Here is a 16,509-nt window from a genome sequence, read left to right on the forward strand (position 1 = left end):
ATTGTTACTGAATCATGGAATGGTTTGGGTTGGAAGGGACCTTTGAAGGTCAGCTAGTCCAAGCCCTGCAGCGAGCAGGGACACCTCCCACTTGGCCAGGTGGTCCAGACCCCCAAGCCCAAAGTGACCTTCAATGTTTCCAGCTGTGGGACATATCCTACCTCTCTGGTTAACCTGTTCCAGGCTTTTACCACCTTTGGTGTAAAAAAAAACCTTCTTCCTTTCATCTCTAATCAATCCTCTTTTAGTTTAAAACCATTCCCCAGTCCTACTGCAACTGCTAAAAATCTTGTTTCCATCTTTCTCTTTTTCTTAGGAGTTTCCTTGGTGCTCTCACTTTGAAGGCTCTTTCAGCCCCTCTGAGGTTACAAACCTCTGCATTTTCAGCCTGCTGAACTCCCTTGCTGTTCTCCTGATCTCAACAGGAGGTCTCTCTACTCCTCTGCCTCTACTCCAGATACTTCTAATTCACCTGTTGTTGAGCACGAGTGACCGGACCTTCCAAGTCTCACCCCGGCGCTGCAGAATTAAGATTTCCTCATGTCAGTGGGAAATACCTACTTAAGAGAGGCTGTGTCTCTACTGGCAAGCTCCCACAGATGACCCGAGTGTCAGACCCCATCACTCCTGCGGTCACTCCCAGCCGCAGGCAGGCACGGCAGGCACAGCGCTCCTGCCATGCTTCCTGCCGACAGGGAAGGAGCTGCACTTTGCAGTAGCTGATGTCACTCCGTGCTCCACGCCTCACTGCCGCTCCCGGGCACTTCCTGCAGTGAACTTGAACTAGTAAACTGATCCTCCAGGCTACAGTCAACACTCAAACTGCTAGCAAGAACTAAGTTAGGAACTTCATTCACTGCATCTCTGAGTAACCTCCAGACTTGGACCGCAGTGGATATTACCACCAGTGAAAGTCTCCTCGTCTCCCAGTCCACCCCACGAACGTGAGGGCGGCGGCGATTCCTGTGCCCGCAGGCGGGTCCCCGGCCCGGGCACACGGAGCTGCCCCGCCCGCCGCGGCCCCGGCTGCGCAGGCGCGGCTGCCCGGGCACTTGTGGCCACGCCGGGAAGTTGTGTTGGGAGTGCCGCGAGTGCCGAGCCCAGCCCGCCGCCAGCCCCGCCATGTCGGGCTCCTCCAACGTGGCGGCCATGAAGAAGGTGGTGCAGCAGCTGCGTCTGGAGGCGAGTGTGACCCGCGTGAAGGTGAGCGCGGAGCCGCGACGGAACGGGACGGGACGGGACGGGGCGGACGCGCCGCCATTTCACCGCCCCGGGGCCGCGCCCGCCGCGCCGGGGCCGCCGGCTCCGACCTGCCCCGCCCCGCGGACCCGGCTGGGCGGTGGCGCCCGGGTTTCTCCCGGGGCTCCGTCGGTGTTCCCCGGCCGAGGCGAGCCCGGAACGGCAGCGCAGCCACGTCTCCTCCGCCGCACCCCTGCCCGGAGCTCGGCCGCTCGCTCCCCGCTGCCCCTTGGGCCCCGGGGCCGCTCCCTGGCCGAAGCGCTGCCCCGGGGCGATGGACGCGGCCCGCGCTGCCCGTTCGTGCCCTCGGGGCGAGGAGCTCCCTTCCGTCGGGCTCTGGGGAGAGGCCGCCCGAGCCGGGGCGCACAACAGGCTGGGCTGGCCCCTGCACGGCAAGATGGAGATGTCGCTGCCAGGCACACGGAGTGCAGTGAACTTGTGCCGGGCCGGGGTGAGACCGCGCCTGGCACGGCCGGACTAACCAATATAAGTGTCAGTGCAAGACGCAACTTTTTGAAACTTTGATCGTTTTACTTATGAGTTCAGAGTCACAGCAAAGAGAAACGAGACAAATAATTTTTTCACTTTCAGTTTTTAGGAAGGTACAGCATGCCAAAAACCCCTTATAAGGGTGCTCAGAACCCCATTATCTCATCATAAGGATGGCTTTCCAGGGGAGCCTGAAATGCCAGTTCAGTCGAGTAGAACATGTTAAACCATAGACAGTATTTTTGAATTGTTTATGCTAGAACAAAGATCTTCATATATTTAATAAAGCTATCTTCAAGACCTTGTTTATGTTTTACCCTTCATACTTAGAAGTTTAACATGGAAATGAAAACATCCAAATCCATTCTCATTCTTACGGTGTTCATCTTCTTGCCTTTAAGAAACAAAGAAACTACAATGAAATCATTGCATAAAATCTACATAAGCAGTATTGCAGCATCATTTAGTAGTATTCTTTATACTTTTCAACGTAAAAACCACATCCTCGGTAAGGACTGCTCAGTGAATTCTAATGCCAGCTTTTATTGTAACTAGGTTTCTCAAGCTGCAGCTGACTTGAAGCAATTCTGCCTGCAGAATGCACAACATGATCCCCTACTGACGGGAGTATCATCAAGTACAAATCCATTCAGACCCCAGAAAGTTTGTTCGTTTTTGTAATTATGTGAACTACTTCAGTATCTTTCAGTGGTAAGTTCTTGAATTAAAATTCATAAACTCTTTTGTCATTTAAATGAGACAGGCTTTGTGAAAGGCACTCAGAAACATCTGACTTGTACAGCTGGTGTTAGTCCAGATCCCCATTTTTGGTCCCTTCTCCCATCTTCTGGTCACAGCTCTGCATGGGACTTGTGCTGGCCATAGGTATTATGAGTAGCACTTTGCTGTTGCAGAGCTTCCACCAGTTTCTGTAGCTGTAGCAAAGTAGTGGGGCCAGCTACTCCTGAGCTGCTATTTAACAGCCAGACTAACCCAGCTGAACAGTAATTGTGCTGTATGTTCCTCTCTGTAAGGGTATTATTTCCCTTTTCTCACATAGAATTAATTGCCTGACAGCATATGTGCTGAATCCTGATTGTGGCAGATAAATTAGCCTTCTCTTCTTAAAGAACAGTTCCAAAAACAGATTAGTGGTGGTGGTCCCTAAGAAGAGCATTGACCACTGTGGGGGGGAGATGCCCTCTCTGCCAAAAGAAAGAAGCATATACTTTTAAAAAGATACGTACTTTTAAAAGCCTATACTCCACTCAAGTAAGCTACTACAGGGGTAGCAGTTTAAATAACTAGAAACAGTGAAATACTCATTTGGACTTTCATTCCAAAACTTTCATAGGTTCATTAGCATTACTGCTATCACCAAGAAGACTACTCATTCATCTGGCATTTTGGTGATTAGATTTTAGGCTAACCTCTTTAGAAAGGTGAATTTTAGATCCACTATAGTTTCACGAAAACTCACAAAGTCACCATAACTTGGTTATTTTGACCACAGTAAACACATGATTATTTTACCATATTCCCTTTTCCTGTTGCCCCTTGACTTGGATCTGTTGGAGATGAGAGCACAGGCGTTATTTCGAAGCATCTGATGCACAGTTAACTGTAGTTCACAATCCTTAGAAATCTCATAGTAAGTATTGACCTTTAAAAATTCTGGTTGTGTAGCTGACTTATATCATCCAAAGAACTGTAGTTTGCTAGATTTAAATTGTGTTGTTAGGCAGCTTTATAGAAAGGTGACCGCGGTCAGATTGAATTGTTAAAATTGTTCTCCCCTCAAGCAGACTGTAGAAATGTTCCAGATGTGTGTACTAGAAGAATAACCACGTTTAAAGACCAGAGTAGTAACAGTATAGAAGTTGAATAGAAGAAGATCCTTAACTATTTAACAAGCAAAAACACTTCACACCTTGTTTTGAGCAGTGAATTACAACAGTATAACTAAAATGTGCTTTAGAGTTCTTGTAGCTTTTAAAGTTACTTCTATTGTGAGTTTTTGCTAACTACTGTTATTTAAAAAATACTCTTGGATAATACATCAGTGTAGCTTCAGCTGTAAGCACTAATCCAAGGAAGAAATCAGATCATCTGTAAGCATTATACACTGCTTACTTCTACAAAGCCAAATAAACTCTACTTAATTAGTGACACATACAGTTCCTCATGGAGCTTTGCTAAGGTAAAGTAATTCCTGGGTGTGGATGTAAGGAAACAACGTTTCCTGTCTAACACACCACCTGTATGCATAGGCTGTAAAAGGCTTCATATTTTCTTTCTCAGTTACAGCCTTTGGAAAGGACCTCTTGTTTCTGTTTTAGTTACATTACCTATAGGTGAAACTCCTTCACTTTGCAGTATCAGTTGCAGGCACTTCCTGAAAAGAGGTGATTCCTTCTGTTTTCTTGATGAGCCAATAGGGTTCATGTTTGCAGTCAGCACCACCTCGATGAAGAGGAAGTGTAATTTGTTAGTTACAAAACAAATTCCTTGCTTTTCAAAGGCAAAATGGAAACCTGGTGTTTTGGTGAGCACAAAGTGACTGGGAACAGCTTCTATCCTTCCACTTAGTTTCTTTTCCAGGAGACACTAAGCTCTAGTTCTTTTGTAAGAGCTTTGATTGTCTTATCTTTGGGGATGGCTTCATTAAAATTTTTAATTAGTTTTTAAACTAATATTTTATAAAACAGCTGTGAAAAAGAGGGTATTTTTTCCCTAAATAGTTGTCCATGGCATACTCTGAAATGTGTTCTTAAGAGTTGTTTCATTTAGCAGTGATTGCCTTTCTAATTAGATCTTGGTTTTGTTTTTCAGATCTTTTAGCATCTTTTCCTACCTGCTGATGTGTGTATGGGCAGAATGCCTCAACGAGTGGCCTGGTTTGAAGTCTGTACAAAAGCTTAGCTTTAACGTGCCAAATCTAACTTTCTAAAAGTGCTACTGTCGTCAAACTTCTTACCATCTACCTCTCCAGATGAACTGTATGCTAGTTACGTGTTTCTGTTTCATATGGGAATCAGTTTTATATGCCAAGCAAAAAATAAAAGTGTCTTGACTTAGTCTGGGCTTTAAATTACTGTAAGAATTTGATTAACTTCTGGGTATGGTGGCACCTTACAGTCACTGCATCATGCTGTAGGCAGCTGGAGAGCAGAGAGAGAAGTGTAAATATTCTCTGCTGCTGCAAGTCTGCCTGTGGTTAACAGTCCTTTAGAACAGTGAGACTCCATGCAGTACCATACTTAGAAGCATAACAGAAATAGAACACAAAAAAATTTTGGACTGTTTATAATTCAGCTATACAGCTGTGCCATATCATAAACATCACATTAAGACAGAGTAAATTATTCTTTATCTTAATGAGTAATTCTACCCTAGGAGATAACTTACTCTATGCACCTTCTTATTCATTAGGTAAATATGAAAAAGCACTTACAGCTGTATATGAAAAGAAAGTAGCTCAGAGAAAACTTGACCTTTTAACTGCCAGTCAATGTGCAACTTAAGGCAAAACAGTACTTTATGTGCAGATAATAGCAACTCGAGTGTTGCTGTGAGGCTAAAGAAGCATTTTTAAAATTTTACTGGGGAAAACCCTGCTCAGAGACCTCACAGTCACTGAGCAGCATTTTTAGATGACAGCTTTATGTATTTCCTCTAAGGGCGTTTTATGATTCTTTCCCGTCTGTCTTTGTTTCCTTTCAACTGCTTTGGGTATGTGGACCTCTTATCAATGTGGTATTTACAGAAGAAATACCTGCAGGAGTTATGCATTGCTTTTGTAACTTCAGCAACATGCCTACTTTATGCAAAATGCTAATTAAATAAAATACCATGGATTTCATGGATTGCATACTGCCTTCTCCATGTTCTCTGGATAGAACCGTTTTGGAAAACTATTCCCATACTGTCAGGAAACAGCGTACTGTAAGTTAGACAAAAGTTTAAAGTATTTATCTCTTACCTGATTGAAGATGTCTGGGCTAACAGAAAAAATAAAAACAAACTGTAAAACTAGAAATACTTTATTTTGAAAATTTCTTTAACCAACATATTTGCTGTCTTTGTTGTGAGGCATAATCTGTTTCTGCAGCACAGCAGCAGTTCTGGCAAATCCTTTGTGATTGCTAAATGACAAGCTGCTCAAACATAGCCATAATTTTTCCTGCTAAACTGGAAAAGGTCACTGTCCTTGTCATGTTGGCTACAAACAGGAAGAAAGGCACATCCTACTTGATTGCTGCTGTAGAAAGTTTTAAGGTTTGCTGTTTTGTCTTTCTGCCGACAGAACATTCAGTATCATTTTCATTAGTTAGGAGTCCAAGAAAATCCATAGTTCAAAGCAGCTGCTGTATTCCTGGTCACCAGCAATTGGCAGATTTCACTTATAAGTGGAATTTTCTTCTATTTGTGTCCATTTCTCGACGCTGAAATTTAAAAGAAAAGTTGTTAATCTGCAAGTTCATGCAACAGGATAAAACACAAACAAGCGAGGATGACCACTCCATTTTATAGCAGAGTGAACAGTGAAAGAGTTATGGTACAGTAGTTGCAAATAAGTAGTAGTATGGTATATTGACAATCATCATCCTTGCTATTTTTGACCTGAAATACAGCAGAATGTTTCTGCTTTGCATATTTCTCAAAATTTACCTCTACTTCAGTTAAACACTTTCACTACTGAGAACTGCATTTATACCACTTTTCTAGGGTAAGATTTTTGTTGAAATTTTCATTTCGTGTCTGATTTAGCACTCCAAGCAGGACTGTTACCAGTACTAAGAATACCTTATGAATCCACTCATATTCTCCAAATTTGGAATCAAAGGTTCCTTTTTGAAGTGACCTCAGTTTTAATGTAAAACGTGGTCCAAGTTCTTGAATCCCCACTTTCTTTTCACTCTTGAAGATATATCTTGGGGAAGAGAAGATTTAAAATTAGGAATTAAGCTACAAGAGTATTCTCTCCCACTTGTAAATGAGTTTTGTGGAAAACATCACCTGTGGAATCTGAAAAAGATGTAGTCCCTCTGGTTATGAAATGTAGCTACTTGTCTTCCAATGAACTGAGGATCGTGTGGGAAGAGAGCAGCAAACATGCGGCCGATGGAATGGCCAAGCCGCGTTGTGAAATTATTCAGGATCACTTCAGGGACATGTTCTGTGGGCTCCTTCCCTTTTCGCTGGAATGAAGGTAATAAGAATGCAAAGAACAGATTGAATGCAAAAGGATTTTAATGTATTATTAAGGAAGTGTTTGAAATAGAAATATGGGCAAAAACATGCCCTAATATTTTTTTCAAACACAACCTAAGTTCATAAGTAAAGGAGCAGCTAGTAATGTAAGCATCTTTGGTTCAACAATACAGCAAATAAGCTTGAAAATGGAAATATGCTGCTTATGAAGTAGAATACACTTCCTTTTAGCTTACCAAAAAAGTGCATTTACCAGATCAAGCTGAATCATATCAAACTGCAGTTTTGACAGTTGAAGTAGACTGGCTGTATTTATCACTAACCAACAGATAACCCAGTCCTCAAATTCATTTGGAGTCTCACCTTTATTTCCTTACGCAAACGCACACTACTCATTCTAAAATGAGCAGTTGGACCATCAGGCAGATGACTTAAAACAAGACCATCTGTGCACCAAGTTAAAAAAAAAAGGCTGGTAAAATTGAGCATGTAATTTACAGAGGAACATTCTATGCAAAATACAGTATTATATTAGAGGTTTAGATCTATATGCCCAAGGTTTTGTTTTATGTTCAAACATACATTCCCAAACTAGTTAACTAGCTTTCTGAAGGATGTCCATTACATTTTGTTTCAACTGCTAACAAGGGTTATCCTCTCTTGCTTTCTCATTCAACAAATTTGTGATGTTTTATCTAGCCAGAAAAACAGAATGGATCTCCCTGGTCAGAAAAACTTGTTAATTAATCAAACTGTTAAATTTACTAAAATAGTAACAGTACTTATTCATGCAGTACAAACAAAAAAGTGCCAACATATCTACACACTTTCTTTAGTAATTCCAAGTTCCATTAGCCATCAGACACTCAAGTCAGCACAGTGATTTTTTAGATCTGTAATTTGCATTGTGAAGAGGAAGAAAACAGAATAAAGTAGATCTCTGATGCACATGACAGAATCGTTTCCTTTCCCTGATAAATACACAAAAGGATACTTGGTATTTTGCGATCTTCATTAATGACAATTAAATCCGTGAAGTCCCTCGCAATGCACTGTGGAATGATTCTTTTCAAAGCCAGTCCTCTTCGATAGTAGACGTGTGAGTTGGGTATAACAGTAGCCAGCTGCTCACAGAATCTCACTGTTCTCTGCAAAACAGGGGAGTTAAATTGCAATGTGGGCAATTCCCCACTGAATTCAGTTATTAGGAGAACACAGGGTTGGTTCCAACTACACTCTCTGAGCATATACTACTTCCAGTATCTATAAAGTTTTGACAATAAGCTATTAAATTACTTTATTAAATTACTTTGTTCAGTTAGTGCAAAAACATCTATTTGCAGTCAAGGATGTACACACCAGAGATTTTTTTAAGGACTTTTTTTCCCCCTCCCTCCATCACAGAAAAGCAGTAAAATGCAAAAAGCATAATCTCCACATTCATCATTTATAAAGGACACTGGTTTACAAAAATTTCACAGCATCTCAAGATGCAATATAACTGTTTCCTCATGAACTCAGTTTTCAGATAAACCATCTGAAGTGTATTTTTTCTTATTTTTAAAGCAATTTCTTTTATGGTTTTCACAAATGTCAGTAATCTCTCCAGTCAGGCAATGCTAATCATTTCAATACAAGAACACATGCACAAGGTTGTTTTTTTTTTTTTATATAGAGGAAACAAACAGTGCTAGAGAGACCAACAGATTACATACAAGGTTATTGCTGGACACTAAATAAAATGACAGAAAAAAATCCATGTGAATGCTATTATTTTCAGTTTTAATGCAACAATCATAGGATGAAAGCCCTGGTATCTTATAACCAGTTGGTTGCTCAGAACTTTCCAAGGTAAACATACGTACCCCACGAGGTCGGTCTGATGTTGTAATAAGAATTTTGGGAACTGTCTGTCTATTAAAGTATGGTGCAAATTCATCAGTTGCTTCATCAAAAGCAACCTGGAAGAACAGAAGTTTTGTTAAATCCACCATGTATTAGGTAAGTGAGGAACAATTGTTCAATCTGATCTAAATTTCAATTCACAAGACCTATTCTGTAAGTAATCATCCGAAGGCGTGTGGTTTGGATGTTTTTCAGGATCTAGTGTGATGAACATGGGCAGCTTTGACTACCACTACCAGTAATGCAAAAGGCAATTATTTAATACACATAACAAAAGAATGACATCACCTCTTAGTAAACCCATCATGTGTAAAAAGTAATTAATCAGAAAATTAACAGGAAAGTGGCGAATGTTCAGTTTCGTTGATCAGTTTATGTCCCTTCTTAGAAAAAAAAGGGTTAACTTAATCACACATGCAGAAACAAAACCAGTTACCTCTTCATCATTGGGATCTACAGTGGTTTCATCATACACTCGCTGATTTTCAATAGTCTTTGGTATGGCTTTTGGAGGTGCCTAAAATACATTTATTAACACATTCATGTCATTATTAAATGCATTGCAAATACCACATTTATACTAGCACGATATTGTGTATATTTCTACACAAATTGGAAGTATTGTTTATTTGATACAACTTTTAAAAAGGAGTTACATAACCCTGATTAAAAATATGCACGGGTATTGGGACACCAGAGAGCATCAGATGCAGAAAAGTACCACTAGAACCACTGTCACTTTTTAAAACAAAACAAATACAGAGGGGAACTTCCTTTCCACTTTTATGTCTTCAATGGAAGAAAAAGATCCTGCTTTCAACAGCAATACTTTTTAACCTTGATATCTAGAATGTAATGACTAATAGCCTTTAACGTTTACCCTGTTAACTTACACTACTCTTGTGAACCTACTGTAATACAGGAACTCTCTGACTACCTTCAATCAGTCCAGGGAAGGAAACAAAACCTTTGTTCATTACTAGGCTTGGAATCCAGCAGATAACTGGTCTGGGCATGGTTTGGTCAGATCTGATTGTTTGAAGCTATACAGAAATTACTATTAGAATATAATTCCTAATAATATCAAGACAAATGCCACCACAATCACATCAGAGACAACTTTTCAGGAGTGGTTTTATGTCATTAGTTTAAAACTCACTCTGCCTGTTTAAGCATCATTTAACACAGGAGCAACAAGGTTTCTGAGGTCAGGTGTTTGATACCTCTGCTAGACAACAGTGTCTCTGAAGGCTACCACAGCCTGTGAGCACAGAGAGCATACAATCACAGAATGGTTTGGCTGGAAGGGACCTTTAAAAGCCATCTATTCCAACCCCTGTGCAGTAAGCAAGGACATCTTCGACCACATCAGGCTGCTCTGAGCCCCTCGAACCTGGCCTTGACCGTTTCCAGGCATGGGGCATCTACCACCTTTCTAGGCAGCCTGTTGCAGTGTTTTATCATTCTCAGCGGATTCACTGCTCCGCTTCTCTGAAGACTGTGGAAAAACCCTTTGGGTGACCAAGGTGAGGAGCCCTAGCTCCGGGCAGAGCTGCAGGACTCTCACCCTGGCGAGCCGTGCCCCGTTCGCCGCGGGGCAGGAGCGGCCTCGCCGCCACACCGGCTCCTGCAGCCGGAGCCCTTACTTTGTCTCCGAGGGCCTCTCGTTCCTTCCTCCGCTTCTTCTTCAGGGCCAACTTCTCCTGCGGGCAGAGGGACAGCGCTCCGTTAGCCAGCCCCACCAGCCCTGGGCCTCCCCCGCCCGCCGGCAACAGCCCGCCCCACCTTCCTCTGCTGTTGCTTCCAGCGAAGGAACATAAAGTGCCGCCGCTGCTTGTTCTTGATCTCGGACACACTGAAGGTGGGCGGGAAGAGCACCCGCTCCGGGGCGGGCGCGCCGCTGCCATGCCCGGGCACGGGCCCGCTGCCCTCAGCCGCCATGGCGCTGCTGCCGCGGGGCGGGGCCGACCCCTCACCCCTGGCCTCTGCCCGCCGGGCGGCGCCGCGCATGCGCAGCGCGGGGCTGAGGGGTCGCTCCAGGCAGGGAGGGCGGCCGCGCTCTTCAGGGACTCCGTGTTGCAGTCCATGGGTCTCACCATGTGCCTGAGAGCGTTGTCCAGACATTTCTCGAACTCTTGTCAGGCTGGTGCTTTTCCAGTGCCCAGCCACCCTCTAGGTGAAGAAACTTCTGATATTCAACCTAAACCTTCCCTGACTCAGCTTCAGGTCATTCCCTCGGGTCCTGTCGCTGTCACCACAGAGCAGAGATCGGTGCCTGCCGCTCCCCCTCCCCTCCCGAGGAAGCTGTGACTGCAGTGAGCTCTGCCCTCAGTCTCCTCCAGGCTGAACAGACCCAGGGCCCTCAGCCCCTCCTCACACAGCTGCCCCTCAAGGCCTTTGACCGCCTTTGTTGCCCTCCTCTGGACACTCTCTAACAGTTTAATGTCTTTCTTACATTGTGGTGCCCAAAACTGCACACAGTACTGAAGGTTGAGCCTGCTCCACACAGTCACCTCTCAACCCACGACATGTTCGGGCTCATTGCTCAGCAGACAGAACCGGGAGATAAGATCAGTGTATCTGATAGGGATTATTGCTACAGTGTAATTTTTAAACCGAGTTAGCTGTCAGAGTCGGAAGCTTTGAGCAAACATGACACACTGATGGGTTTATGTTAATGCAGGTAACATCATGGCCCAGCAGTGCTTGCCCATGTGCACACTTTCACATTCAGACTTTTGCTCACAGTGACTTAAGTGTTGGGGAGCATCTGCTACTTAGGAACCATAGGGGTTTTGATGGTAATGTTCCCAAAAGTTATTTTTATTCCATTAAAGTCTGTTAAAACTTGATGTTGAAATGAAACAAGAACTCCTACAGCAAATTAGAGATTCAGTTTACAAAAAATCAGAAATGAGGTTTTCTATTCCTGAGCTAATTTTCATGCTTAGGGGTGTGTAAATGTTTCTGCACAGCAAACACTACACAGTGTTTAGAAATTACAGAATTTACAGAAATTTAGAAATTAATTTAGAAATTAGAAATTGAGTACTCAGGGATTTGGGGGGACCTGGTCTAAACTGAAGGCATTTTAAATCTCAGACTGCAAAATTCTGAACCTCAGTGGAACTGATTACTTCCATTTGTCCCAAGCATTTTTTAAAGCTTGATGTCTACTCATTTTATATACAAGTAGTATTTTTCCTTACTATGTTTCTCTCAGTAGAAAAGGGAAAAAGAAATCTGTTAACATAAATATAAGATAATGGAAAAAATACCTGGAAATAATCAGAACTAGAGAATGTCTTAAACCTTGTTCTGTCCTAAAAACAAATTTTGTTCTGCAACTCAACTTGCTTCATTGAGATTACTTCTGTTTAATACAAATGTAAATGAAAGATCAAAGGCCTCATTATGCACAATCCCATATATTTCTGGCCTCACTCCCATTTTTGTCAGGAGAAAATATTTCAGCTATCCTTACTGCCTTAAGGATAAGTAGTTTCCATGGTAATTGAGGTTTAGAGGATTTTGTTGAGAATATGTTAACCAAGGACTTGCTGTAACTTTATTGCTTTAGCTGATGCAGATGTCAGAGATTGCAAGGTTATTTCTCAAGTTATTAGCAGAGATTTTCATCACTGCTATTAGCAGAGCATACAGGTAGTTCTGTGTTGTTTGTAGTTTCAATTTGCAATGTTGTTTTTGTTGGGATCACTGAGTGCTCACATGAGGAAAAAACACATTATCTTTTTCCCTCCTAGCGAGAGAGATGACAACCTCCTAATATTATTCAAATACCTGTCTTCCAACGACTCACAGGAACAAAATAATGATACACAATAATAGCAGAACTTCCTAGGGCAGGGGAGGGACAACAAAAAGACACCAGAAACACATTGAGGATTTGGTAGAGATCACTGACAAGGTACAATTATAACTTTAATTGTAGGCCCAACTAATAAATGCATGCATAATATTACTTTAGTTTTTTTCATAGAAATTCCAATGTCTTTTTCTTGTTTTATCTATGAACTCTGTTCTGTGCAAATAACATTTTTACCAGGGTACTCTTATTTTACAATTTTTGTGGGATTGTCAAGAAACCGTCTTTTGGAAAAAGCTGCTTGGTTAAAAACAAAACAACTGAAAGAAACCACTAAAACCCAAACAACACCCCCCCCCCCCCCCCCACACATACACAAAAAACCCTCAACAAGCAAATTCTCTTGTGAATAGTGATGAATGAAGACATTCATTCCAAGTCAGCACTTAGAAATTTTGGAGGAAAACTTTCTGTAAATAAACCCAGCTCAGTATTGAAGCATGATTTTGAATGCTCAATAGAGCACTGTTGTGTTTATTTTTCTGTTCTGTCATTTCAAACAATTGAGAAAATATTTTGTGATTAAGTTGAAAGAACAAAATTCATCTGGTGAAAGGAAATTGAATAAGAAAATATAGAAAGAGGTGAGAAAAGAGGGTAAGGTACCTCTGGATTCAATAATTCATTAGAGAACTGTTTTGGGGTTGTGGGGTTTTCTTGTTTTTCCTTTTTGTTGTTTTTTGTTTGGTTGTTTGCTTGGTTTGGGTTTTGTTTGGTTTTTATTTCATTACCTGCAGGTTGAGAACACATATTACATGTCTTCAACATTCCTTACACTGAACAAAATGCCTCAGAAAATGCAGTGCTCCAAACCAAACAAACCACTGTCTATGTTGGAAGAGAGCTATGCCCTACAGTTTTCCTTTTCCTTTCCTTTCCTTTCCTTTCCTTTCCTTTCCTTTCCTTTCCTTTCCTTTCCTTTCCTTTCCTTTCCTTTCCTTTCCTTTCCTTTCCTTTCCTTTCCTTTCCTTTCCTTTCCTTTCCTTTCCTTTCCTTTCCTTCCCTTCCCTTCCCTTCCCTTCCCTTCCCTTCCCTTCCCTTCCCTTCCCTTCCCTTCCCTTCCCTTCCCTTCCCTTCCCTTCCCTTCCCTTCCCTTCCCTTCCCTTCCCTTCCCTTCCCTTCCCTTCCCTTCCCTTCCCTTCCCTTCCCTTCCCTTCCCTTCCCTTCCCTTCCCTTCCCTTCCCTTCCCTTCCCTTCCCTTCCCTTCCCTTCCCTTCCCTTCCCTTCCCTTCCCTTCCCTCTCCTCTTTCCTTTTTTCACTTGAAAAATAAAAAGCTGTTTTATACTTTTTTAATGGATTGATTTTGACGGTAGTTACATAGCCTTACTAACATGGCAAAGGAATTCCCCTCTGAATCAGTGAGCCAGCATTCCTTGTGGTTGTTGTTAAGAGATAACCACCAATTGATAATAGTAATTTGAAGATCACCAGATTCTGAGCACAGTTTGCAATGTCTCTGGTTTAAGTATTCTTGGTGTGTTAGCAGAGTAGAGCACAAGGGAGGGATGACTGATTTTTCTCTAGGACAAAATCCCCCATATTTCACAGCTGGAATCAGTACTGTCATGGATCTAGAAGTGGTGAGGAGAAGGGAAGTACAAGGAACACGAGATCACAACAAAACAGTAAGATGTGAGGTGGCTCAAGGTTCCCGCAAAGTTTGTTGCGGTCCACATTTCTGGCTCTCAAAAACCTCAGCAAGGAGCAACCTCAAAACCTTCAACAGGATCCTTGGGCCCTCTGAACACTCTGGTGGTTGTGAAGAGGGGAACAGAAGCAGGAGAGGAGCTGGGGGCTGGCAGTGTGGCTGCTGCAGCAGGACTGCTTGTGCAGCTGCCCAGGGGCTGACTGGCAGCAGCAGAGTCCTGAACTAAGGTGAGTGCACTCCTCTTATTCTTCCATTCAAAGCTGCTTCTCCTGCCCTTCACAATGCTGTGTAAATAATGAAGTGGTACCCCAAAGGTCTGGTTTTGTTATGCCTGTAAGTACCTCAGCCTTGAGAATTCAGAGCAATTGCACATCTGAACACTTAGCAGGTCACTCATGTTTGCAGCTTCTCTCTAGTAGGTGTTCCCAGGGGCTGCTGAACACCATGGAACGTGAAGTAAAGTTAGTGATAGTGGCTTTGCTTAACTGGTAGTTGAAAAGATAAAGAAGGATACAGAAGACAGGACTTTCCAGCGTCTGGAGATTATCATCTTACCTGTCAATGGAACAGTGAAACCACAAGCCTGCAGGTTTTTCTGAGGTGAGAACTGTCTTCATTCTTACAGCTGAAGCTACTGCTGTGTGTTGAATAAGATCCAGAAAATGCTGAATCAAATAGCTAGACTGGGGCACTCTCCTTCTGAAAGGAAACATGATTGAACTACTGGCCAGGTCTCAGTATTCTCCCTGTAGTTTACTTTAAAAGTTACACAGCAAAAAAACAAGTTATGGAGAATGGATTTTAGCCAGTTTCAGTTTCTCTGTGTATGCTCTCATCTCTGAGCTGAAGAGTCTGGTTCCCGCTACACTCCTGGCCTGATGCTCTGCTGGGCTTTTCACACAGTGAAGAATGTACAATGTGGTCTCACCAGGGTGGAACAGTCAGAGTGGTGGGAGATGCTCCTGTGGCAGGAGAATCTGTCTTTGAGCCCCACCTCCCTTCAGCTGACGAAAGAGTGGGCCCACCATAATATGCTGTCCTATGAAAGATGGACATCATAGCATCATTTTCTGAGAGAAAGCCTGCAATTGTGTTTTGTAGAGAGACTCAGTCAGTGGTGCTTGGTATGTATTATTGTACCAAGCCATCTGGGGCCTCCACTATAGAATAGTGTCTTGTTTACCCAGCTAGGCAGGCGTAAGTACAAAATAAATGCTAAACTGCTTAGCTCTTTCCACATTGTTCCCAGACTCAGGCATACCCGGAGCTGTTTCTCCAGGGGTGCTTTTCATAGGGGAGCAACATTAAATTACCAGGTGCCTATGCAGGAACTGTGTGGGTAGTTTTTCAGGATCATCATTTGGAGACTTAGAGGCTTGCATTCCTTAGTGGATCTTGTCTACAGTCTTTTAATTTCAGTGTTTTCAGTCACCCAGGGCAATCTCTCTAATGGATAAAATGGGTATCATGCACAATGAAGTTGGGTATTATTTAATATTTCAGGATGAATACTAGATCTTACTGTGTGCTCTCAATGCCCTGTCCTCACCCCATAACACAACACCAAAAAAAAAAAAAAAAAAATTGTATGCTTTTCTGGGTTGTTTGTCTTTACAGTACCTGAGTTGTGTACAAACATTAAAGTGCTTATTGGAAAGGCATGATGTCCATTATACAGATGCGAAAATTAAACTAGTCTGTCAAAACAAAATTTATCAAACACATTTAGAATGCCCAGTGTAAGACACCTAAAGGTCGTTTTACAAATATTTAGCACCATGCGTTCAAAACACAACTATATTCAATTAGATTCACAATTAATATCTTCATGCTCAGAATCATTCTAGATACCGGGTTCCAGGTATATCAACCAGCAAATGAGGAATGCAGGCTGAGTGTCTAAAAAAGTTTGGTGTACTATGGGAAAATTAGGAGACCAAATTAGTTTTAATTCTGTAGTTGTCTTGCTCTTTAAAGTTTTTTTACAATGTTCACACTTTTGTGTAAAATGTCCTAGGTTTAAGAAAAGAAACAATGGTAAAAAAGAACAAAGACCCCTCTGAAAAGCAGCTTTATCTTCCTGAGTATTAACAGCCCTGCTGACAAAAAGTATCACATCTGAACATG

The 16,509-nt window shown here is 42.4% G+C and overlaps 2 protein-coding genes across 2 annotated transcripts; one reads left to right on the forward strand and one right to left on the reverse strand.

The window, feature by feature from the left end:
- Positions 1-1,017: 1,017 nt before the first annotated feature.
- Positions 1,018-5,590, forward strand: GNG5 (G protein subunit gamma 5). The gene is made up of 3 exons (XM_058842797.1): positions 1,018-1,203; positions 2,284-2,439; positions 4,561-5,590. Exons 1-2 carry the CDS (start codon positions 1,123-1,125, stop codon positions 2,407-2,409), a joined length of 207 nt encoding a protein of 68 aa, XP_058698780.1. The 5' UTR covers positions 1,018-1,122; the 3' UTR covers positions 2,410-2,439; positions 4,561-5,590.
- Positions 5,591-5,753: 163 nt separating this feature from the next.
- On the reverse strand, positions 5,754-10,829 carry RPF1 (ribosome production factor 1 homolog). Its single transcript, XM_058842796.1, has 9 exons — positions 10,633-10,829; positions 10,494-10,550; positions 9,284-9,364; positions 8,808-8,903; positions 7,937-8,090; positions 7,306-7,388; positions 6,748-6,929; positions 6,535-6,661; positions 5,754-6,173 (listed from the first exon to the last, which is right to left on the reverse strand). The coding sequence occupies exons 1-9, from the start codon at positions 10,786-10,788 to the stop codon at positions 6,132-6,134; spliced, it is 978 nt and encodes a 325-aa protein (XP_058698779.1). The 5' UTR covers positions 10,789-10,829; the 3' UTR covers positions 5,754-6,131.
- Between the last annotated feature and the right edge of the window lie 5,680 nt (positions 10,830-16,509).

Source organism: Poecile atricapillus, chromosome 7 (assembly GCF_030490865.1).
Source record: "Poecile atricapillus isolate bPoeAtr1 chromosome 7, bPoeAtr1.hap1, whole genome shotgun sequence".
In the NCBI taxonomy this organism is placed as follows: Eukaryota; Metazoa; Chordata; class Aves; order Passeriformes; family Paridae; genus Poecile; species Poecile atricapillus.

Excerpts from the sequence above, each read along its gene's own strand:
- GNG5 (XM_058842797.1), top strand. The coding sequence starts at position 1,123 with ATGTCGGGCTCCTCCAACGTGGCGGCCATGAAGAAGGTGGTGCAGCAG. Across the intron at positions 1,204-2,283 it reads CGAGTGTGACCCGCGTGAAG|GTTTCTCAAGCTGCAGCTGA; the intron begins GTGAGCGCGGAG and ends TATTGTAACTAG.
- RPF1 (XM_058842796.1), bottom strand. The coding sequence starts at position 10,788 with ATGGCGGCTGAGGGCAGCGGGCCCGTGCCCGGGCATGGCAGCGGCGCG. Across the intron at positions 10,551-10,632 it reads GGAAGCAACAGCAGAGGAAG|GAGAAGTTGGCCCTGAAGAA; the intron begins GTGGGGCGGGCT and ends CTCTGCCCGCAG. Across the intron at positions 6,662-6,747 it reads ATCTTTTTCAGATTCCACAG|ATATATCTTCAAGAGTGAAA; the intron begins GTGATGTTTTCC and ends CTCTTCCCCAAG.